The sequence below is a fragment of the Asterias amurensis genome, chromosome 1, assembly GCF_032118995.1.
Source record: "Asterias amurensis chromosome 1, ASM3211899v1".
NCBI lineage: Eukaryota > Metazoa > Echinodermata > Asteroidea > Forcipulatida > Asteriidae > Asterias > Asterias amurensis.
In genome coordinates, this window is record NC_092648.1 from 12261908 (window position 1) to 12285912 (window position 24005).

At 37.9% G+C, this 24005-nt stretch overlaps 2 protein-coding genes across 2 annotated transcripts; both read left to right on the top strand.

The window, feature by feature from the left end:
- The first annotated feature begins 2379 nt into the window (after positions 1 to 2379).
- Positions 2380 to 15446, top strand: LOC139939522 (probable N-acetylgalactosaminyltransferase 7). Its single transcript, XM_071935519.1, has 10 exons — positions 2380 to 2747; positions 6302 to 6612; positions 7047 to 7213; positions 8090 to 8303; positions 9377 to 9553; positions 10201 to 10318; positions 10933 to 11052; positions 12100 to 12318; positions 13043 to 13288; positions 13924 to 15446. Exons 1-10 carry the CDS (start codon positions 2622 to 2624, stop codon positions 14056 to 14058), a joined length of 1833 nt encoding a protein of 610 aa, XP_071791620.1. The 5' UTR covers positions 2380 to 2621; the 3' UTR covers positions 14059 to 15446.
- Positions 15447 to 15948: 502 nt separating this feature from the next.
- Positions 15949 to 23703, top strand: LOC139945845 (N-acetylgalactosaminyltransferase 7-like). The gene is made up of 11 exons (XM_071943336.1): positions 15949 to 16625; positions 17226 to 17506; positions 17945 to 18111; positions 18649 to 18862; positions 19271 to 19447; positions 19853 to 19970; positions 20596 to 20718; positions 21108 to 21332; positions 21822 to 21929; positions 22258 to 22383; positions 23245 to 23703. The coding sequence occupies exons 1-11, from the start codon at positions 16422 to 16424 to the stop codon at positions 23389 to 23391; spliced, it is 1890 nt and encodes a 629-aa protein (XP_071799437.1). The 5' UTR covers positions 15949 to 16421; the 3' UTR covers positions 23392 to 23703.
- The last annotated feature ends 302 nt before the right edge of the window (positions 23704 to 24005 follow it).

Sequence of the window (24005 nt, forward strand, 5' to 3'; positions counted from 1 at the left end):
ATTTGCAGAAAATTACTTTCTTGAAAACTACGTCACTTCAGAGGGAGCCGTTTCTCACAATGTTTTATACCATCAACCTCTCCCCATTACTCGACACCAAGTAATGTTTTATGCTAATAATTATTTTGAGTAATAACCAATAGTGTCCACTGCCTTTAAGTTATATCTAAAGTAAATGCCGAAAAATGGCACACGCTACGCGGCACCGAAATCTAGAACATCTGTTTTATCTGTCTGTGTTTATTCTCGTAGTACAACCCTAAATAATTCCTGGTAAAAATAGGAAGGATAGAATAGACGCCATTTTAGTTAGTTCTAAAGTAAATGCCGAACATCTGTTAACGATACCAAAAACGCACTTTCTGGTGAAGCAGTAACCGAAAGAGCCATCGTGAATCTTTTATTGATAAACGTGTACCTCTGAGTTCAGGGATGTATAATGTATGATAGTGGTCTCCTCGTCCTGCTGTGGCGTTCATGTTTGTCTCCTGTATTGCCTCTTGACTATTGACATCAACTGCATAAAAATGACATCAAGATCAGATCAAAACAAAACAGTCAAATCAATATATCATAATATTGATCATAGCATTCAATACCGTCTTAAAAGCCTGGTTCATACTATATTTCCTGCGAGTGCGAATGCGAAGCAAATTTTGGTGACGCAATATTCGGTACGCCATCCCTTTCCAATTGTGACGCAAGAACAATCGCTCACACGAAACATTCGCAGCAAATATGCATGAACCGGGCTTTACGGTCGTCATTTTGCACCAAAGGTGAAAGATTGATCAACATTAAATGGGGTGTATTTTGCTCCTTTTTTTGTCGAAGTATAAAATGCTTCAAGTTTGTCCATTTGTCAAGAACACACGGCCACTGTAATCTTTGCTTTATCTTAACTTCAAGTACATGAGCTTTGTTTGAATCTGTTCCAAAGAAAGCGCCCTGTCAGTTTATCGCCCCTATTAGTCTCCGAAGACTGTTTGACATCGTATTTCTTGATCCCGAAGAAAGCCGGAGATTGACTTAAGTTGGAGTAAAATAATTTCGTGTATGAATTGGAACGGCCTGCAAGTTCACCTCTGCCACGAAACTGTACGGTCCCGTTGAACATGTTCAGATGAGCAATCGGAGTATCCTCTATCTCGCTGGTCATTTCTGGTCTGAAAATGGCACAAAGTGGCCTAGAATGCATGAATTTGTAAAGCACAGCCCTAAATGTAGCCCCAAACATGTACCTAGAGTAGGGCTCGGGCTACATTTAGGTGCCGCACAGTCGGGATACAAATTGTGTCTCTCTATATCATGCATAGTTCAGGAGTACGAGAGGAGACGTGATGGTTGAAAAGTGGCCGGAAACTCCCCTTGAATTCATAACTTAGTGGTTGACATCAGACTGAATAAATCGTTCGGCTGACCTGCACTTTGTCAAATCCAAATGTTTGTCGACAGCCACTTTTTAATTTTTCCAACAAAAACTGTAAATACTGTTAAATACGTAAGTTCATTTGGGAAAGGTTAGTGAGAGGGCGCTACACAAATCTAGGAGTTTACACACCATGTCAGATGTATAACTACAGTTCACTGCACAGGTTGTAATACAGCAAACAATGCACTGCAAACGACATCAGTCTAAATGCAGACTACCAACGATTGCAGAAAAAAACCTCTCAATTTCATTATGCACCGTGCAAGTGCATTGTATGAACTATATTGACCTTCAATGTAGTATAAGGTTTATGGGTTAGCTAGGAATGGCTACGATGGCCCTGACATGACAGTTTTTTTCTGGAGAATCCAAATCTACCATCATCATAATCATCATCCACTGTGACATTATTTTTCACTGTCGTTCCATACAATTCTTTTGGAAATTACTCACGATTTAATAGTAAGCAGCAGAGAATAATAAGGCCGTGCGCGATTCAAGCGACTTCGGCTACGGCTTTGATAAGTTTGCTGCAGGAATAACGTTTCAGCGAGCGACCCAGCCAAAGTCATTGCATAAGCCATGATTTCGGATACGGGCTTATCTTAAGCAAGCCCGGCCATCCAACCAAACATGAAATATGGCACGGTTTTTAAATTATGGGTAGCACCAAACCGATATGAGGGTTTGTGTTCATGTTATTTCATATTTTGTGCATCCATAATATCCATCATTTTGCGTATAAATTATGTAGAACTATGCAATCTCTTAACAATCAGCTATTATGTTTAACTTCCAAGTGCAAGGGAAAACAAAATGTGCCACGTCAATTCTGGGCCGCAGTAGAAAACCACTGTACCGTGGAAAATTGTACCAAAGTGACAACAATGAAGGCCAAAATACAGAACAGTATCTTTTCAAGCAATATTTTGTGGCAGCGTGGCAACCATACTAATGAACGCTTTATGGAAGTATCGATTTTTTTGCCATGATAAAAAGGTTTTGTGTGTAATTTGACGACAATTAGATGGACCAGCGCCCGTGCGTGATTTGCAGGCAACAAGTTTAGAGCATGTAGTATCACACCAGCTACCAGTATTCGCTCACTCTTTTGTTGGTGATCACCACTACCGATACCGGAAGAGATTTTCTTTCCGTTGCTGATGCTAGTAATCATATATAGGAAGCGATGGGGTGCAGGCGTTCTCTGAGGTGTAGGACATACAAAGTAGTCCTTGCAATTGGCTGTATATTCATCGTCGCTCTTGTTATACTGATGAGCACGGACAAGTACGAGTCTTCTTCGAACCTCAAGGTAAATATTATTGTTTTCTCTCTCATGAAAATATAGGCATTAATATAACTATGGCCTAATGTTATTATTATTATTATTATTTTATTGTTTTATTTGCCAAAGCCTACATAACAAAATACAGGACAATATACCCCGATATGGGCAAGGGACAACAAAAGTAAATACATACTATGATCCGTAGATCTGTTGTTCCACATCTGGGGTACACAATAAAAATAATTTTAGATTTAACATAATATAGTACACAAAGCAAAAATAAACAGCAGATAATTATACAACCAATAGTAAATAAAAAATATTTAATAAGAATTTAAAAACATCGTAGTGTGTACTAGAGCTTAAGTATTTTTGTATTATTATTATAAATATTATGAATACCTAAACGTAGATTTGTTTTACACCAATAGAAAGGCGAATCCGATACCAGAAGGTTTATTCCCCTTCGTTGTATTATAGCTTAGTCTATGCTCATCACCTAATGTTGTAAACCTACCGTGGTATTATAGTTAAAAGCACTGGACACGTTTGGTAATTATCGAAGACCAATATTCTAACTTGTTGCGTCCTAACATATGCATACAATAACAAACATGGGAAATATTTTGACTCAATTGGTAATCAAAATTGCAAGAGAATAATGAAAGCAAAAACACCCTTGTTGCATACATGTGTGTGCTTTCAGACGCATTCAGGCCCGAAGTCCTTTAATATTTGAGTGAGAAATTACCCCTTTCTCAAAAACTACCACGTTACTTCAGAGGGAGCTGTTTCTCACATCAGTGTTTGATACTATCAACAGCTCTCCATTGATCACTTACAAGTAAGTTTATATGCTAACAATTATTTGGAGTGAACACCAAGTGTTCAGTGCCTTTAAACGAAGATTTTGGGTGCAGTTATGTTATGTAAGACAATCGATATTGAGGACCTTAAAAATAAACAACCAAACTAAAAAACAGAGTTCAATTTTTACATCGGAAACACCTTTCTCTTCACCAATATTTATTAACTAAGTGCGTAGTGTAAGTGTAAAACCATGGTCACAAGTGTATAAGATTTCCAGCCACTCTGTAAGAATAAACGGCATTTAAAATACGCTCTACTTAGAAAACTAAATCACAGCGCTTACAAAAATATTCAGTACAGGAAAATAAATAAATAAATGTACTCATTAAAATGCGTAACAAAGTGAAATATCAAGCCCAGAAGTTGCTGCATGAAATTGCTGCATGAGAATTTGCCAAACACTCGAAATATTAAATGTAACGTTAATGCAGCTGACAAGAATTGCAAATTCGATACATTAAAAAGCTATTAGGCAGATGATAATTGCATTAATGGGACTCAGAACAGATGTTTGGGAAGGTCGAAAATATTAAGTTTATATAATAATCACATTTATTTTCAGTCACCATATTAGGTTTTGTTATTTCCACACTTTGTTCGTGTGAATTTTCTAACAGGCTAATCGCGATGTGAAACGCATTTATTTTTGTTAAAACAAATTATGACTCGCTTAAATAATTAATAGTAAAACGCCAGCCACAGTATTTTTAGGGGGCGACTGAACTTGTATTACCTTTTTGGAAATTATTTGAAAAAATACACATGGGGTCTATACTGCAATCTTAAATCTATTAGTAAGCTATACCTAAATCGGTTCATTAAGTAATTTTGAAACATGCATTGAATAGGCTCGTTAAACCCTAGCCCCGGCGGTCTTACACTTCCGTATTATACTACAGTATGTGTAGAGAGAGAGAGAGATAACATTCTTATGGAAAATTCATTTGCTAAAACATTCACACTGATAGTATATAGGTCGGGTCGCGACTCTGTGTGACAAACATGGGGTGTCGTGGCCGAGCGGATAAGAGCACCCAAACACAAGCGCTGGTGTTTTAGTTCAGCACAGTATGGGTTCGAGTCCCCGAGCAACACACTTAAAGGCAGTGGACGCTATTGGTATAACTACTCAAAATAATTATTAGCATTAAACCTTACTTGGTAATGAGTAATGGAGAGCTGTTGGTAGTATAAAGCATTGTGAGAAACGGCTCCCTCTGAAGTAACGTAGTTTTTTAAGAAAGACGTAATTTTCCACGAATTTGATTTCGAGACCTCATTTATTTAGAATTTGAGGTCTCGAAATCAAGCATCTAAAAGTACACAACTTCGTGTGACAATGGTGTTTTTTCTTTCATTATTCTTGCAACTTCGACGATGACCAATTTAGCTCAAATTTTCATAGGCTTGTTATTTTATGCATATTATGTTGAGATACAACAAGTGATAAGCCTGGTCTTTGGCAATTACCAATCTCCACCCTTTGGTTATTGGTACTTGTGAGGGCAGAGATGGTTCTTGTGATTGGTTTAGCTTAGTATACGTATTTTGTTTCACAGGCTGTACACCCCAGGGAGCTGAGATGGTTTAAGGGATGAATTTAATGGCTCAGTGACCAGGGGTAATAATGTTGGAAGCGCTTAATTACAAAATTAGAGTGCTTATTTATTACCATTATACGAGCAATGCTTCATGTCAGCATTAAATTAAAACAAACTCATACTCTATAACTCAGTCGTATGCATCGTTATAACGGCCTATAATTTGATGATTATGGTCGGCATCCATGGTCAGTGCAGAAGAATGTTTACCATAAAATGATAATTTGGTAAAAGTACAAATTTCTATGTGCAGAGATGTGAGACCACAAGTTTCACAATCAGCCTACACTCAAAATACCCTTGTGCCTAGATCAAAATGTAAGCTTCAAGCTCATTACTATGCAGCCTTTTAAAGTGGCACTGTTGTTTTATTTTTTACTGTGCTGTGTTTTCAAGAAAGGATAATAACAAATCGATTTATCGTGGGCGGTTCCATTTTTTTGTTGTTTAGATGTATTCCGCATCCGCAATTTTGAACACACCTGAAATCATTTGATGTGATCGCAGAGGTTGGTCGTGTGGAATGCTCTGTAATAAAACACGTGTATGCCTACTTTCAAACAAAATGACGGACAATATCGATTTGCCATTGTGGTCAAACAAAACCCATGTAATTTTTGCCTAGCACACAACACAGATGCAAAGGTTGTTGGTTGAAGAGAATATAATGTGAACAATTATATATTTATGTGAATCTTCTAAGGTGGCGTTCTCGGCTTACATTAGCTTTTCGTATTATCAAATAAACCTAACAATTATTCATTTTTAGTTTTTTTTTATAAACTGTAAACAAACGACGAATGTCATTCAACCTGTTCACATGGAGTCAGTGTTGTTTTAGAAGTTGTCCAAGTTTCAATGAGGGAAGACCATGAGTGTGAGTTTGTATTAGGCAATATTATAGGGTTTTTTTACTGGTCTTTATTTGTTGGGCAATTTTTATTGAAAGTTCAGGTGACTTTCGTAATAAATTTTCACTTACAAAAAAAAAACATTTTAAAGACGAATTTCGTTGAGTAGGCCTACATTGTATCTGTGCGAGTATTGACAGTAACAATTGCATATTGTATTGTTCAATTAAAATATAGTTTCTTTTGTATCAAAAAGGGGCCCTTTGAACGCCATGATGATAAGCAGAATCATGAACAGAAACATGAAAAACTTCCTCCACGCAGGCAGCAGGAGTCCATCAAACTCTCGGTCAGTCCACCGGAGTTTCGCCAGGGTATACTGGGGAACTACGAGAGTCGTGTACCCCCTCCGTTTCGCACCGGGCTAGGGGAGTCCGGAGTTCCGGTCAAATGGGCAGAAGAAAAGAGAAACGAGTATTCACAGAGTATAAAAGAATACGGGTTCAACGTGGCACTAAGTGACCAGATATCACTAGACCGAGCCGCACCCGACATCAGAGATAAACAGTAGGTTTACTGTAGGATTGTCTTTTAAGACAATCACGTTTAAAAACGTGATTGTGATTGTAAAGTTAGTTTGACATACAAACATATGGGAATGTCCAATATCCAATATCGATGTACAATGTAGCCATAAAGTCCAATATCCAATATTGATGTAAAAGGTAGATTTCACCGTACAAAACTTTCCAATATCGATGATTAAGGGAGACCTTTACTGTATAAACCTAAATGAATGTCCAATAAGAAAGAGTGTAACTTGCTTTACTACAAAACATTTTGATCATTAATTTAGCCCCAAGACTGTTGATGCATCCTTGAAAATGCAGCACAAAAATACCAAATAACTGTAGCGAAAAAAATCTCATTTTCAAGTTCAGGTTTTCACAAGCCGTCTTAATAAATGGTTTAAAGTTATGTGATTTTGTTTTTTGTGAAAGATGCAAATATTGGCACTATCCGGAAAAACTACCCAATGCAAGTGTAGTAATCGCCTTCTCCAACGAGGGGTTCTCCACACTCTTGCGAACGGTTCACAGTGTTATGAACACCTCACCGCCAGACCTGCTAGCTGAAGTTATCATGGTAGATGATATGAGTGACAAAGGCAAGTCTATTCATTCATTTCGGTGTTATTAAAGGCAGTGGACACTATTGGTAATTACTCAAAATAATTATCAGCATGAAACCTCACTTGGTAACGAGTAATGGGGAGAGGTTGATAGTATATAAAACATTGTGAGAAACGGCTTCCTCTGAAGTGACGTAGTTTTCGAGAAAGAAGTAATTTTCCACGAATTTGATTTCAAGACCTCAAGTTTAGAATTTGAGGTTTCGAAATCAAGCATCTCAAAGCACACAATTGCGTGTGACAAGGTTTTTATTTTTTTATTTCATAGTTATCTCGCAACTCCGGCGACCAATTGAGCTCAAATTTTCACAGGTTTGTTATATATGCATATGTTGAGATACACCATTAATGAGAAAACTGGATTGATGTAGCTTGAAACAAATTGGAGATAGAACATCTAAAAATCATAAAGCTACAGCTTCGGCTGTACGAGTGTAGCTAAGACACAACCCAAAGAGAATAGTTTGTGGCAATTGGGAAAATGGCACCTACCCATCATATAACAAACGGGTCACGCACACAATCACACAATCAACATTTTTAAGTGGACATCCCTGTAATTTAGCCTCAGCACTTCGTCGTGCCCATGATCTCATTCTCAGTGGCTTGAATTAGCTTGTTTTTTTTTGTTGGTACTAAACTCATGAAGTGAACGAGGTACTGCGTGGCAATATTTAGAATTGAAATAATTTTATGCTAACATCTGGTATACATAATATTTATAGCTGCATGTTCACTAAACGAGTTTATTTGTTGTACTTAACATGTTGTGCCCCATAATCACTATATAACACACTACTGGTGGAGTTGCCCTATTGTAGTTATTTGAGTTGGTTTAAATTGCTTTTTCAGCACATCTTGGGAAAAGACTCGAGGATTACATCAAACAAGAAAGGTTTCTTGGTAAAGTCAAAATCGTCCGCAATACCAAACGAGAGGGCCTGGCCAGAACTCGAACAAACGGTGCAATGGTAGCTAGAGGAGAAGTGGTCGTATTCCTGGATGCTCATTGTGAGTGTAGCGTCAATTGGTTGGTGCCCCTGTTAGCCGAGATCGCACACGACAGGTAATTAAACACGATCCATGAAAATGGAGTACCAATTAATCAATCCTTTAATGACTAATTAATCCATTTCTACAGAGTGCATTAACCTGGGGAGTCAAATGTATTGCCGTCCCTAACTGGGTCATTCCACATTCCTAATATGGGGTCAGGTCTCAGAGATGATTTTTTTGGGGGCAGAACACTATTTACACTTACAATTAGCATATAAATATCCTATGTCGAAAACAGAAGATCTAACCCTCTGGTAAGTGGAGCCGTCTGGTTTTTTTTTGCAGAAGACTTATGGCATAGTGTTTGTAATGTTCAACAAACCAACCCCCAATGCTACAAACTGCGTTGGCTTGCATGGCTAAAGACGACGTGAAACTCATCTAAATTAAAAGAAAGCGAGATAAACTTTTAAAACAATAATTTCGTTTGCTCTTTGTAAAGTTTACTTATTAAACCAGAGAGGAAGACAAAAACATACAAATATTGGTCTGAAATATACAGGTGTGGGAATGTAAAGTCATTTCATGTAATTGGAAAATACACATTAAAACATCTTGGATGGGTACGCCACAGCGCGCGCTGTAGCGTCATGATAAGGGGGAGGCTGACACGCCCATAAGGGTTAACAAAACTGCATTTGCAAACACACACATATAGCTTTAAAGAGACTGGACACTATTGGTATTTGTCAAAGACATTATCACTTGGTGTATCTCTCATTACATGCATAACATGACAAACATGTGAAAATCATAGCTCAATTGGTCGTCGAAGTTGCGAGATAATAATGACAGAAAAAAAACACCCTTGTCACACGAAGTTGTGGGCTTTCATACGCTTGATCTCGAAATCAATTTCGTGGAAAATTACTTCTTTCTCGAAAACTGCGTTTCTTCAGAGGGAGCCATTTCTCACAATGTTTTATACTATCAACCTCTCCCCATGACTCGTTACCAAGTAAGGTTTCATGCTAATAACTGTTTTCAGTAATTACCAATAGTGTCCACTGCCTCTAAACAAGTATGGAATTACAAGTTTTCACAACATGCCACCCTTTGGTTTTTATCCCCCCCCCCCTGTAGGACTACCGTAGTTTGTCCAACAGTCGACGCAATCACTGCTGAAGATCTATCCTATCATCCGCAAGGTGATCTATCGCGTGGGGCATTCGACTGGGGATTCTGGTATAAGCGGATTGCAGTAACGTGGGGTAACACCATGGATCGTATTGGCATGAAGTACAAAAGTCAGGCTTACGAGTAAGTTATTCCTACTGTCCAGTGTTTAAATCCAATATGGGACTGTCCTATATCGATAAAGCAACATCAATATTCGCCGTATGTACCCATGGGAATGTCCAATATCCAATATCAAACCAACTTTACTGTCATGGTTACGTGTTCTTTTCTTTTCACATCGTATGGGTTATTTGAGAGGCACTGGCCACGTTTTGTGATTTGCAAACACCAGTACTCTCTTTTGGTGTATCCCAACGAGGGCATAAACGAACAAAGCTGTGCAAATTTAGACCCAACCTGTCACAAAAGTTGCAAATGAATAATGAAGACAAAACACACTTGTTGCACATATGTGTATGGTTTCAGATGCCGAAAAGGACCTAGGGCCTGAAGTCTTTTAATATTTGAGTAAGAAATAACCTCTTTTTCAAAAATATACGTTACTTCATAGGGATTCGTTTCCCACAATGTTTGATACTATCAGTTTGATATACTAACAGTTGCCCATTACTCGTTACCGTGACCAATTAAGTTGTTATGGTAACAATTATTGTATCGAGTATTGTTGTCTGGTTAATCAGTGTCTTGGGGGTTCCCCCCCCCCAATGAAAAGTTAAAAATCGAAAACACTAATTATGATCGTGCTGAATATGTTATATTTCTATTAGTTCTCCTGCAATGGCTGGTGGTTTGTTCGCTATGGACCGGTCCTACTTCATAGAACTGGGCGGTTATGATCCAGGACTCTTCATCTGGGGCGGAGAACAATTCGAAATATCTTTCAAAGTATGTAAACAACAATAATTGTCTAGTAGATTAACTTCAAATAATAAAGGGAAACTGACTGGGTAAATTTTGAAACATTTTTGAGCGAGATTTGAACCAAAGACCTTCCGGTAAACTCGCCCGCGCTCTACAACCTAGCCCCATGTTGGTGGTCACTAATATTAATCAAGATTTGTGTAGGGGGAGTCAGAAGCCATACAACCGTTAACTTCCGTGTAACTGCCGTGTAGCCAGGGACTCAAGTTTACGCTTCAACCGTGCAGTCAGGGGATCACCTTAAGGGGATGCGACCTTTGTTTCAGGTCTCAAATGATAACTAAAGGGAAAACTGACTGTTTTGTGTACATTTTAAATGACTTGGGGTTAAACGAAGAAACATTGACTAAACCGTGATTTGAACCAACGACCTCAGGATTATATTGCGCTCTAAACCAACTGAGCTATCCAACCCTATGTTGGCAGTCTCACTATTTTAAACTTTCGAGAACTTCTTTCTCTTTTAAATCTAAAAAAGGCTATAAGTTTTTCGGACTCCAACCGGTTGTTTAATATGCCTTGGGTCCAACTTTATTGTGGTTTAATACAGACTTTGCTTTGTGAACTTCTCATTCTAGATATGGATGTGTGGTGGTCGATTAAAGTTCGTACCGTGCTCCAGAGTGGGTCACATATATCGCCACGGTATTCCTTATAAGTATCCGTCCATTGACGGTGATGTCAGCATCGTAGATAGGGTGAGTCCGCCAGCAATTTTGTTTTCTGTACATCAAAATTCCCCATCCTAAAAAAAAAAATCCTGTTTTTGATTTTTTATGAACTCCCTTTTTTGAATCGATTTATAAAAAATGTCCCCCAAAACAATAAGACTGTGGCAATTTTTATGTACAGACAACTGTTGTACAGGGAAAAAAAGATGTTGGTTCAACTTCCTACCGAAGCTAACCGCTGATTTTCAATGACTCTGATTAATATTGTCGTTTAGCTAGTTACTGAATCACAATTTCGTGATTTGTGCAACTCATACGTTAAACTAATGTTTGTATGAGACAGATCGGCTGTTGAAAGCTTGGTGTTTATATTCCACTGTGGGAGTTTGCCGAGTTCCATTGACTGTTCCATTCCATTGATCGTGCAGACTACTGTTCGTGCTTTATGAGGGGAAACCTCGCACACAAAATGACAATTAATCTCGTAGCGAATTAATTTGATAAAACAGCTGCAGCCAGCTCTATTTTATTATCGTGAACAAACTTGCTTCCCAACCAAAAGGACGTATGGTATAAAAATGCGAGGAAAAAATAGTTAATGGCTTGAGGTTTCAACCCAACAGATTCTTTCTAGACTCTGCTATAGGGGCGAAACGTCAGGCAATAAAAGCCAGTGGACACTATTAGTAATTTTCAAAGACCAGTCTTCTCACTTGGTGTATCTCAACATATGCATAAAATAACTAACCCGTGAAAGTTTGAGCTCCAATTGGCCTTCGAAGTTGCGAGATAAGAGTGAAAGAAAACACACCCTTGTCACACGAAGTTTAAGATGGTTGGTTTCTAAATCTAAGGTCTCGAAATCAAATTCGTGGAAAATTACTTCTTTCTCGAAAACTATGTCACTTCAGAGGGATCCGTTTCTCACAATGTTTTATACTATCAACCTCTCCCCATGACTCGTCTCCAAGTAAGGTTTTATGCTAATAATTTTTTTAAATAATTGCCAATAGTGTCCACTGCCTATAAACTGTTTTTTTTTTATGTTAATAAATGTGTGTGTTTATCTTGCAGAATTACATGCGAGTGGCTGAAGTTTGGATGGATGAATATAAAGAGCATTTCTATACATTCAAGCCTAGATTACGAGGGAAATCATGCGGGGATATCTCCAAACAGGTGGAATTTAGGAAGAAAAACTGTCCCAGATCATTCCGTTGGTTCATGGAGAATGTAGCATTTGATTCCCTTGAATTATTTCCTACACCGCCACCAAATCGGTTTTGGGGTGAGGTGAGTACCGTAAATTTGAGTTAAATAAATTGGTATTGACTACAATTTACAGTTCAAAGGCACTGGACACTATTGGTAATTACTCAAAGTAATTGTTAAATATTGAGGGTGAAACATTGTGAGAAACGGCTCCCTCTGAACATGGAGCAATAAGTTTATTGCTCCGTGTTCTGAGGTTCATTTTGAGAAAGAGGTAATTTCTCACTGGTAGTATAAAACATTGTGAGAAACGGCTCCCTTTGAAGTAACGTAGTTTTCGAGTAAGAAGTAATTGCTCACGAATTTGATTATGAGACCTCAAATTTATAATTTGAGGTCTCAAAATCAAGCATCTAAAAGCACACAACTTCATGTGACAAGGGTGTTTTTCTTTCATCATTATCGCGCAACTCCGACGACCATGAGCTCAAACTTTTACTGGTTTGTTATTTTATGCATATGTTGAGATACACCAAGTGAGAAGACTGGTCTTTGACAATTACCAGTAGTGTCCAGTTTCTTTAAATCTAGACAAAACAGTTTTTGTTGTTGGTTAAACAGGCAATATTTATTTTTGTAAATCATTAATCTTAGAGAGTCATTTCCTTTTTTAGTAAAATACAAGTCCTCTGATCATTAACGTGTTCATACTCTTGACATTTTCCCGTTTTCTTTTACTCGAATGCAAGTCCTTCAAGATCTATGTAACCATTGGTCATAATACTCTAAAACATTTTCCCATCAGTTTCGCTTAACGGGAACATCATTGTGCTTGGACTCAATGGGCCAAAAACTCCCCAATCTACGGATTGGTGTGAGTGGCTGCCACGGTTTTGGCGGCAACCAAGAATTCCGCTTAAGTACAACTGGTAGGATTCAGTACGACGAGTATTGCCTCATGCCGTCGGCATCCAATACCTACGTTAAAATGAGCCGCTGCAGGGAAAGTCACCGACTCGTTGGGGACGTGGACTACTGGTCTTTTAGCGAGGTAAGTTGAAACAAACACAGAAATGCCAGGCCTGCTACTTCACGAAAGCAACGAAGGCGATTGCCTCCTCCATGCCTCCTGGTCAATGCCTTGGTGCCCTTTAAATGTTCCAGTAGAAATTAAAAAAATTCATCACGGGTGCCTTTTATCAAGGAGAAAATGCCCTTTCAAAAACAAAGCACATACAGGTCTGAAACACATTTCAAGAGGCATTATTAGCTTGCCAGTTAACACCTGAACTCATTTTGAACTTTACTATGTGTTACCAGACCAAATTACATGTATGTCAAGACATCAACAAACTTAAACACGCTTCAATGTGGACACATTTGGATATTTGTAAATAAGACAATAGGGCCTATTCAACACTTACGAAACCCCAAAACAGCTATTGTGAGAAAATAAAAGGACAAAGTTAACATTGATTAAACACAAAAGAATGTTGCTGTTTATAGAAGGAATAGAGCAGGGATTTCAGTTGTTGATGTTCAACGCATGATTAATGATCGTTGGCTAAATTAACAGTGTCGTACATAGAGCTCTCACAGGTCGCTCTTCGGTAAAATCAGTGACTTGCATTTCATCGAGGATTTTGTAAGTCTAAAACCATCATTATTTTCCATTTACACTTTCAGGAAAGTGGTTTGATTCGTTTGAAAAAGACCAATTTGTGTATAGACGTTGATACAAGCAAGACAAATGACGTTATTCTCAAAGAGTGTGACCCAAACAGCAAACGGCAAAAGTTTACCGCCAATAAAGTGGCTTGAAGCAAGCCTATCACCATTGGACGAACTGATTGGGAAGGCAAACGTATAACCATACTGCTTCGACATCACATAGAAAGACTGAAATATATGGTTGTTTAGTAATGACATTTAAGTTCGTTTGATATATTGGATATTCACATCTATAGAGTTCTATACAGTGAATTTCTACCTTGTACATCGATATTGGATATTGGACTTTTCCGTAGGTTTGTACAGTGAATTTCTACCTTGTACATCGATATTGGATATCGGGTATTCACATCTATAGAGTTCTATACAGTGAATGTCTACCTTGTACAATGTACATCGATATTGGATATTGGATTGTTTGTACAGCAAATAACGATGTTGCTTTTTTGATATTGGATATTGGACATTCACATAGGTTTCTACAGTGAATGTCTACCTTGTACAACGATATTGGGTATTATACATGGTGTTATACCCAAAAAAGTCTGATGAAATCTAAAAAAAAATCATGTTTGCCTCAACTGTTTTTATAATTTAATGTTTTCGTTCTTTTGTATTTTTTTCACCGGCAGTACAAATACATTATACACATATGCCAAACTGTGTCCACCATTAGCCTTAGTTGAAAACAAAAATGCCCACATATACTAATTGGTTGTTGCTTCAATGGTTTTCCTTTAGAATAAACATTAATAACTAATGGGTTTGATTTATTTTTTGACCAAAAAAAATGCCCACTTATATTTATATAAGTTGTTGCTTCAATGGTTTTCCTTTAGAACAAACATTAATAACAAGTGGGTTTGATTTATTTTTTTACCACCGAACGTCAGAATAAGCACAGTGCTCGCCAACATCCAGAAAACATCAAATTATAATAATTAGATGCAGTTTATACGCAATGTGGATAATATTCAACCACGATGGCGAGCAAATTTGAATTAATTCTGTAAGTGTTCATTACACGCTTTCGTAGTTTCAGTTTCCACAGTTTTATTTGTCTTTCCTTTTATTTATCTGAACATATGAGGCTTAAGTTATTTTAATTAATTCTCCTTTGTTTGTGTAGTTTTCCTTTTTGATTTGCAGTGAAAATGTTGTTATATCCAACGATACACACATTCAAGCAAGAGCAGTTTAGGTGTTAATGGGGTTCATTATTTGTTTACTATCGAATTGACCTTTGTTCACTATCTGAATTAAGAAGAGGATGAGAGGGGGAACGGTCCACGAACATTCAAACATGGGGGGGGGGCACAAAGGCACACATACGAATAAATAGCATAAATAAGTGAATGTTTCTCTCTAAAATATTGTTGTTATTATCTATGTTTGTATGTACACTTTTATAAACATCTTGCCTGAATTTACGAAAGCAATTTATAAAAATAAAAAAGTTTTACAAATTTATCAGTAAAGTTAATCACGTTTACGTATATTTCGTTAATTATTAACAAAAATACTTATAATTTTAGAAAAATGTGGTATATTTACTAATAATAACAACTCAACATTGAGTGTTTGTGAACTAGTACAAAGCTGTTCCGTGTTGTTTGACTTGATTAATCACTTCAGAATTTTAAAGTCAGGCTGATTTTGAGATATCAAGCTCTTTATCTTTGAGAGGCCCTTTATTTTGACTTTAAGTGTGCTTAAAAACAGACAGACGGTGCACGCAGATGGTTCATGAAATTGCATTATTTACATATGAACTTCCTGTTTGGGCCGGAAGGAAAGGTCAAAGTGGGGTCACCTTTTTTGAGGAGTCTTCGATTAGAATTCAAATATTCAAATATTTTTAATAACTAGAAATTTCAAGGGGGTTTAATTGGACCGTCAAGTTTTGGCTCCACAGTCTGTTACCATGGTGCAGTGACGCTGACTCGAGTACTTAGTGTGTTGTCAACAAAGGAAAATGTTACGTCACCGCTCAGTGTGCACACACACATACAGCCAGCCTTCTTGGGCAGTGTACACACAAGACTGATTTAATGATCGATTTTTCACGTTACATACATTAAATAAATCACTGCATTAGCTTGAAATAAAGGCCGAGACAGCTATGTAGGAAATGTCATCTTAGTCTTATCACATTAGATATCATTGCCAGTTTCTAGGTCACATTGGTCTTCAGTTACACAGCGTTATCTCCTTAGGGTCGTGGTTGTAGTGTCTCTGTGAGCGTTGGAGTCACGCCTGGAGCCCCCCAAACCACGCCATTCAACGTGGATAACTTCATTGTTAATAATAGGATCCAGTTGAGAATGCTCGGTTGACTGTGAAAACCTTACAAAGATGGCTCTTTCAAAGCTGTGTCCATAAGGAAAATAACGAGGAACGCTTAACTTTCGTAGGGAGGATTTCCTTCAAGATTGACTTAGAGACTCCAAGGTATGGGCAGCAGTCGTGACAGTACGGGGTGTATTCAGTCACTGAGACGGCAGGTCACAACGATGAGGATACGGTGCATGTACGGCTCCTGTGGCCGTAAGAAGACGGTACTATTGGCCATAGTATGCGGTGTGTGTCTATTCTTGTTACATGGGAAGATATCTGAGTCGTATGATGGCCAGACAGAAATACAAAGGAGGTCAGAGGTAAGTAGTTCTACCTAGTGCCAACTGTCGTGTTATTATTTACGGATAGCTTTCCGTATATAGGCCTAACATTACCACTGCGCTGGGAATATAGGTTGTAACATGGCTGGCTTTCATGTTTTAGGTTTGTTTTTTTTGAGAAGATATAGATCAAATTTACCAAATGAAGACAACTTCCTTTATAAACAAAATCCAATCTTTCAAATTAACCATGAATAGTACATGACATCTATCCATGCAAAAGAATAATATAATAGAATAATGTTTTATTGTCACTTGTAAAAAAAACAAATATTAGTACAGTGAAATTAGTTTTGGTTTTGCGTGTCTAAAAATATTATCGATCCACACAATACACACAAACAGTTTAGCTAACAACCCCAGCTCTCCCTCATCTCTTGTACACATGTATTTATTATTTGCTTTAACCATGGAGGAATAAATTAGATTATTCCTTCATGCTATAGCACTATATTAATTTTGTAATGTGCACCCATCGTCACATTGAATTGAATTGAAAACCACACCAGGTCATTTTGGTTTGTGTGCATTTGGCATCAGCTAACACTATTTCATCTTTTCAATTTACCTAAACTATAGAGAGGAATCTTCAGTTTTCTCCAATCTTTTAAATTTGGTGGGGGTTCCAAACCCAAGTCTACGGGTACCGTCTACGGTGCCATCTACCGGGACATCACGGGTAACTTCGAGCCCCCGAGGGAGCCGTCAAGACACGGCGTGGGCGAGATGGGGATGTCCGTCACCTTCGAAGACTGGGAGAAGGCTGCTGTGGAGAACAGCGTACGGGAGTACGCTATGAATATGTACGGCAGTGATAAGATCTCACTAGATAGATCGTTACCTGATCTCAGAGACCCGCAGTGAGTATTACAGTAATCTGTCCTTCTCATACGACAAATGTAAACATGGAAAAGTCACTGAGTATCTACCAGTCTACATGGCCCTACCTGTAAGTCGGTTATTTCAAACACCCTTGTACGGCCCTCTGAAATGCTCTTTCAAATACATTTTGCTCAACATATAATTGATGATTTGTCTGTTTGTCTGAATATAGACTGTTCTCTACAAGCCTCGGCTGTCTCTAACAAGCCTCATGCTCTCAATCCTGTCTTGAACAAATTTTATTCCTAGCTATTAATTTATTCTTTGCTTTAAAAAAATGTATGCTTGTATGCTCTATTTCGTTACCTTACTGTGTTCTGTTACATTCTCATATTGACATTATATCATGAATGATTCCATCCGACTATTGTTCATTCTGATCACATTTTCCCTTCACATTTTCCCTCGTATATCAGGTGTAAGCATTGGCACTATCTTGAAGATCTACCCCAGGTCTCAGTGGTAATAGCTTTCCATGATGAAGGGTGGTCCACACTCTTACGTACTGTACACAGTGTCATCAACAGAAGTCCACCATACCTCCTTAAGGAAATCCTACTAGTGGATGACTACAGTACGAGAAGTAAGTTTGGGTGATGGGAAACTGTGATATATTGGAGGGAACTCATTGGGTCTGATGAATGGATTAATTGAGAAGCAAATGTCTTATTCAATCTAAATCCAATTTTATAGGGCGACTTATGCACAACCACAGTATGCTTGCCACAAATTACAATGTCAAAAGCACAATCTGACAAATTGTGCTTAGCAGAAAAATGTTAACCAAATGTGTCAGCATTTGCCATATTGAATGCGTGGTTAGTTGACTTACTGCACATCAGCTGGCGACTCACTGTAAAAGTATCACTCACCCCGAGTTATTTAAACCTACACTGTCGCAGAACAACGGTCAGTTTTTTAATATCCTGATGAGGGTACAATTTTGGCAGGAATATTGCACTAGTATTCACATTTTGAACAATCGCACACAAGTTTTATGAAAAAACATAAACCGTGGGGGGGGGGGTCTTTTCTTAAAAGCTAGAGGAGCTAAATGATTTGTTTTCTTTGAAAACAAAAGACAATGATGAACTATGACCTTTGACTTATTTATTTGCAGAGCATCTCCGTAAGCAGTTAGATGACTACATGAAAACTGTGAAGCTAGCAGGAATAGTCAAATTGGTCCGTACCCGTAAACGAGAGGGTGTGATCGGGGCAAGGATGTATGGGTTCACTCGAGCCTCAGCCCCGGTCATCGTATCTATGGACGCTCACTGCGAGGTCGGAACAAACTGGCTGGCTCCACTGCTCTCTGTCTTGGCTACAAATCGGTGAGTTTGTTAGCTGTAGGAACACTCTAAGTTGCTAAAATATAGGAAAAGTCCCATTGGAAATTACAGATACACGGTTAAGAGGAATACATTATACACGAACCAGTTGGATGTTGTTTTCCAGTGACTGTAGGAGGAAATGTATCTTTTTGCAAAAGATTTTTTATAGTTTATTTTGACAAAATTGTTCTTCTCTCGAAGCCATCATCTACTCTTCCAATATTTGGCCAGGATCGGACGCATCACACAGCCTTCTCGTTTGATAACAGCATGCAACTATAACAATTAAAAAAAGCTGCCGGGCCAAAACAAAAAATTGATATGCTAGATGAATGACCGTATACGTGTAGTAATTACATAACAAGAGTTGGATTTAATCAAATTATATTTAACTTTATCCCACTACAGGACATCAATAGCTGTACCAATAATCGATATAATTGATAACATGGATTATCGACTATACCCACAAGGTAGTGGAAGGCTGGCCCGTGGGATGTTCGATTGGAATATGGATTATAAACGGGTCCAAACTTTACCAGATAGAGAGATGAAAGCTCGTCGGTATAAAACAGAACCTTACAGGTAAATATAAAACCAGATGAACTCTCACAGAGGGTTATATTTCTTTGAAAGAAAAACAAAATATATTGGACTAAATTTTCTTGAATTACTTTGGAGAATGCCAACAACAGTTTGTTCTACAAAGCGACGCAAACGTCGTGGGTTTGAATCGCATCGAGTAATTAGCCTGTCGATTTCCCCCCTCAAAAACTCAGGAAAGTACTGAGAATACAGTGTTTAATTCTAAGTACTTAAGTTAATAATCTCATTTTCGCTTTGTTCTTTGTTTTACCGTCCTCTTATAACGGTGTTCCTGTTATAGAGGTCATTAGGCGAGTCCATGTGACCTTGTTTTGACGAGAGTCGACTATATACTAAACATCCAGCATAGCGTTTGATTTTGAACTGTTATCTTTCTTCCATCAGGTCTCCTGCATTTTCAGGGACGGTATTTGCAATGTACAAATCTTACTTTCTTGAGCTCGGAGGCTTCGACCTCGGGCTGAAGATGTACGGAGGAGAAAACTTCGAGCTGTCTCTGAAGGTAAGAATTGCGGTTGTGATAAAATATAAGATTCATAATTATTTCTTACAAAGCGCACATTACATACAATAACTTACCCATGCGTTTTTCATTCGGCGAGTGCCTTCGTCATTGGGCCAATAATATTCATGTAATATTTCTAAACTCTCTTTAGGGCTGCTGTGGCACTCAGAAGGTCTTTTTTCAAACACATACTGACCTGTAAAGGTGTTTTGCGTAAGAACATAAGCGTCATGATGGGGATTCGAACCCACGTCCTGATAACTAAACCCACAGGGGCCAATTTCATAGAAGCCCCTTTCCTCAAGCCCCAAATTTTGCTCAAGCAAAAAATCTTTGCGAAGTAAAATCAGATTAACGGCTAAGACTCTACTCAATTGTTATGTAAACAACAGCTACATACTAGTCACAGGCAATGTGTATGGCACGACATTTTTGCCAGTAACATGTGTAAAATAAGCAAGCAATTTTTGGCTTAAGCAGCTCTATGAAATTGGCCCAGAACTTGATAAGTACCAATGAATAATAGGCAATATTAAAGGAGCAACTTATGATGCACTGTAAACAAACATTTGCAAAGTCTCATTGCTTAAAAAGTGTAATAATGGCTTCGACTTATTTTCAGACATGGATGTGTGGAGGGAAGCTATTTTGGGTTCCTTGTTCCCGAGTTGGTCACGTCTACAGAGTAAATGGTGTCCCACCATATTCCTTCCCAAGAGATACTTTTAGCAACTACAGGGACAAGGTAAAACAAACGTCACTTCATCTTGTACCGCATCTCATGTTGAGATTGTTGAGGGCATTGGGCAATCTATCACAATCGCAAATTACCACACATAATTTTAGTTTTGTGCATTTTTTTTTTGGAGACTAATTTTGTTGGATACATTCTTCCTTTTCTGTTTTGTTCTCGGTTTCCAAAGTAGTGAATATAAAACCACATCACACGAATGTGTGTGATAAATATAAATGCCCGTGTGAGACTTGGCCACGGGCCTGTTCGAAGAAAAGAAAAAAACTGCTGTATTAAGATGTTTTTGTAAGATACCTTAAAGCTAATATTTTGACATGCTGCTTAAAATGTGAAAGGGCTTGTATGTATACTGACTCATAGTGTCAATTGTGTTTTAACAGAACATTGCTAGGGTTGCCGAGGTGTGGATGGACGAGTACAAGGACTACCTGTATGCCAGCAGGCCCTACATGAGGGCGCCCTCCTTCAATCTCGGTGACGTCAGCAGGCAGGTTCTACTCCGTCGCGAGAAGAAATGTCAGAGTTTTGGGTGGTACCTGAATGAAGTGGCGTATGATTTGACCAGTAACTACCCACTGCCACCTAAACTCGTCGTGACTGGCGAGGTAAGAGATATAGGTCTACATGTATATACATTTTGGTCTTGTGTACCCGGATGTTGAGAAAAGTAAATTTTGAAAAAAAACTACCAAATTTTTACAGTGAAATGTGTTATAGTACTTTATGCGACTCAACTTAAAAACACGTTAATCCTGTGAACATTTAGACAAACTAATTCATCTGAGTCCAGATACAAAAGTGGGAATATACAATCTCACTTTTGCAACAATCTGTTGAGTGAAACTTGTTGTTTTCCACTTCCAATTACCATTTTAACACAGACACTTCTTACTTGTACGTGTCTTTAATGGCTTTATAAGTGCACAGCGTGATGAGATCATTACATACGGAGCACTTTGATTCAATCTAGATCCTATCTTCCTTTTTCTTTTGGGGGAGGTGATGATTTAAACTCCATTGTACTTAAATGATATTGGATATACATGTATTCCTCCTTCCATTACCGCACTTGCATTTTTCATTTCCTTTTCCAGATTCGTGGACTTGACACTGAGTTTTGTTTAGATACTAAAAACAAGGTACCAGTCAACGAAGGAGTGGAGTTAACCATGTACAAATGTCACGGCATGGGTGGGAACCAGGTATAATATAATACGCAGTAAAGAAATAAAGCCAGACTCTACAATATAGCTTTCAATTTACTTTAAATGCTGGTTCTACTTCATGTACTTTTTCCCCCTTGGGATTATCTATTTTTCAATCGACTGCTATTAAATTTATTATCCACCTTTTGTGTTTTTAATGATGTTAAACTGTGCATGCCAATTGTTTGATAGTTTGACAATATACATGTACCATAACTATCATAAGTGGACCTCATAACATGAAGTAAATGCAGTTATGCTCGTGTACGGACGTCACAATGATAAATTTAATAGCTGTTTTTAAACAATCTTTTTGCTGTCCTAGTTCTTTCGCCTGACCACTGCTGGTGATATACGAGTCAACGATCTCTGCCTTGGACAGAGGGCACAAACTGTAATTATCACAGCCTGTAATAGTCCAAATGTCATCACAGATTGGCAGCATAATCAGGTAATTAATGGCATTAATCTCACTAATTGGCTTAACACAAAAAATAGTTATTACAGATAAATTAAACGATTGGTTGTTACTGAGAAGAAAAACAACCAGTTCTTAAACGGTACTGACCGAGTCTGCATTTCTGTAAAGGGCGAGAAAGTTAGACTGCCCAATTGCGGAAATCAAAACGAACACATTCAAAATACACACACAGTCCCGGGTATGTTTTATTAAAAGTTGAGGACGGCAATAAATGTACTTTCCAGAAATGTGGTATACCATTTAAAGCCATTATACACTTTCGGTAAACAGTATTGTCCAAGTCCCACACTTCGTGTATCACAACTTATATATAAAATAACAATCCTGTGGAAATTTAGGCTCAATCGGACATCGGAGTCGGGAGAAAATAACGGGAAAACCCACTCCTGTTTTCGCGCGTTTCGCCGTGTCATGACATGTGTTTATAACAAATCCGTAATTCTCGTTAACGAGAATTTATATTGTTTTACCGTTTTCTCAAAAAGTAAAGCATTTCATGGACTAATATTTCAAGAGAAGTCTTTCACCATTACCTTCTGTAAACCCTGTAAATTATTTGTAAATCTGTGAACTTTTTTTTTTTTTCTGTACCGAAAGGGTCCAATGGCTTTAAAGAACTATTTGTACAAAAAATACAGGTAGATGTGGAATGGCACGCAAATAAATGTTACAATTTACAGTTTGTAGATTAGAGAGGGAAGGGGGGGGGGGGTAAAACAAGAAGGTTGACACCAATTTGGGGCTAGACTTTCATAACTTAAAGGGGGAAATGAAGCCAGATCACCACACAATTTCGAACTCTAAGTAATTGTACCTGTCTATTTCTCATAGGAGAAGAGCACCCTCATGCGACGAAGTCAACGCAAGTGTCTTGAACGAGCTGGTCTCAAGATACAAATATCCTCATGCAGGAGGAATTATGATCCTCAGCTCTGGACATTCGATGATCCGTTCCTTTTGGATACACTGGTGGTCTGATTGGTTAAGGTCTCTTCATTTTATGTTAAATCGAGCTATTGGGGATCTGATTGGTTGTGGTGTTTCAATCTTTGAGCTACTGGTGATCTGATTGGTTAATGTGTCTCAGTTTTTGAGCTACTGGTGATCTGATTGGTTGAGATGTTTCAACTCTTGTTTGTCTAAGCTATTAGTGATCTAGTGGTCTAGTTTGGATGGCTGCAATTTTCGTTCTGACCACCTTTATTTCCTATCATGTTTATGTAATTGGTCCATGTTGACAATTGCCACATAAGTTATGCTCTGAACGATACCACCAATTATTTTTCACAAGTGGCCCGTCAGTAATTCGAAATAAAACATTTGTACTCGTTCATTGCTTTAATTGTTTGACAAATCATAAACTTGTTGTGATTCGAAATCAGAAACGTGGAAAGTGCAGCGAAGTTTGCGTATGGAATGGTTTTCTAGGGGTACTGATTTTTACGATGTTACGAAGTAAGGTTAATTTTTAACCGATTTTATATTTGTAATGTAAATATTTAACAACACAGCTTTTAAAAATTACATTGTTTAAGTATTTTTTTAGCCTTTTAAAACTATCCTTTTGTTGTAGCAATTAGTAATTTGTTTGT

Coding starts and splice junctions, on each gene's coding strand:
- LOC139939522 (XM_071935519.1), top strand. CDS start 2,622: ATGGGGTGCAGGCGTTCTCTGAGGTGTAGGACATACAAAGTAGTCCTT. Junction 2,748..6,301: donor AGTCTTCTTCGAACCTCAAG/GTAAATATTATT, acceptor TGTATCAAAAAG/GGGCCCTTTGAACGCCATGA. Junction 10,319..10,932: donor AATTCGAAATATCTTTCAAA/GTATGTAAACAA, acceptor TTCTCATTCTAG/ATATGGATGTGTGGTGGTCG.
- LOC139945845 (XM_071943336.1), top strand. CDS start 16,422: ATGGGCAGCAGTCGTGACAGTACGGGGTGTATTCAGTCACTGAGACGG. Junction 18,863..19,270: donor TCTGTCTTGGCTACAAATCG/GTGAGTTTGTTA, acceptor ATCCCACTACAG/GACATCAATAGCTGTACCAA. Junction 21,333..21,821: donor AACTCGTCGTGACTGGCGAG/GTAAGAGATATA, acceptor TTCCTTTTCCAG/ATTCGTGGACTTGACACTGA.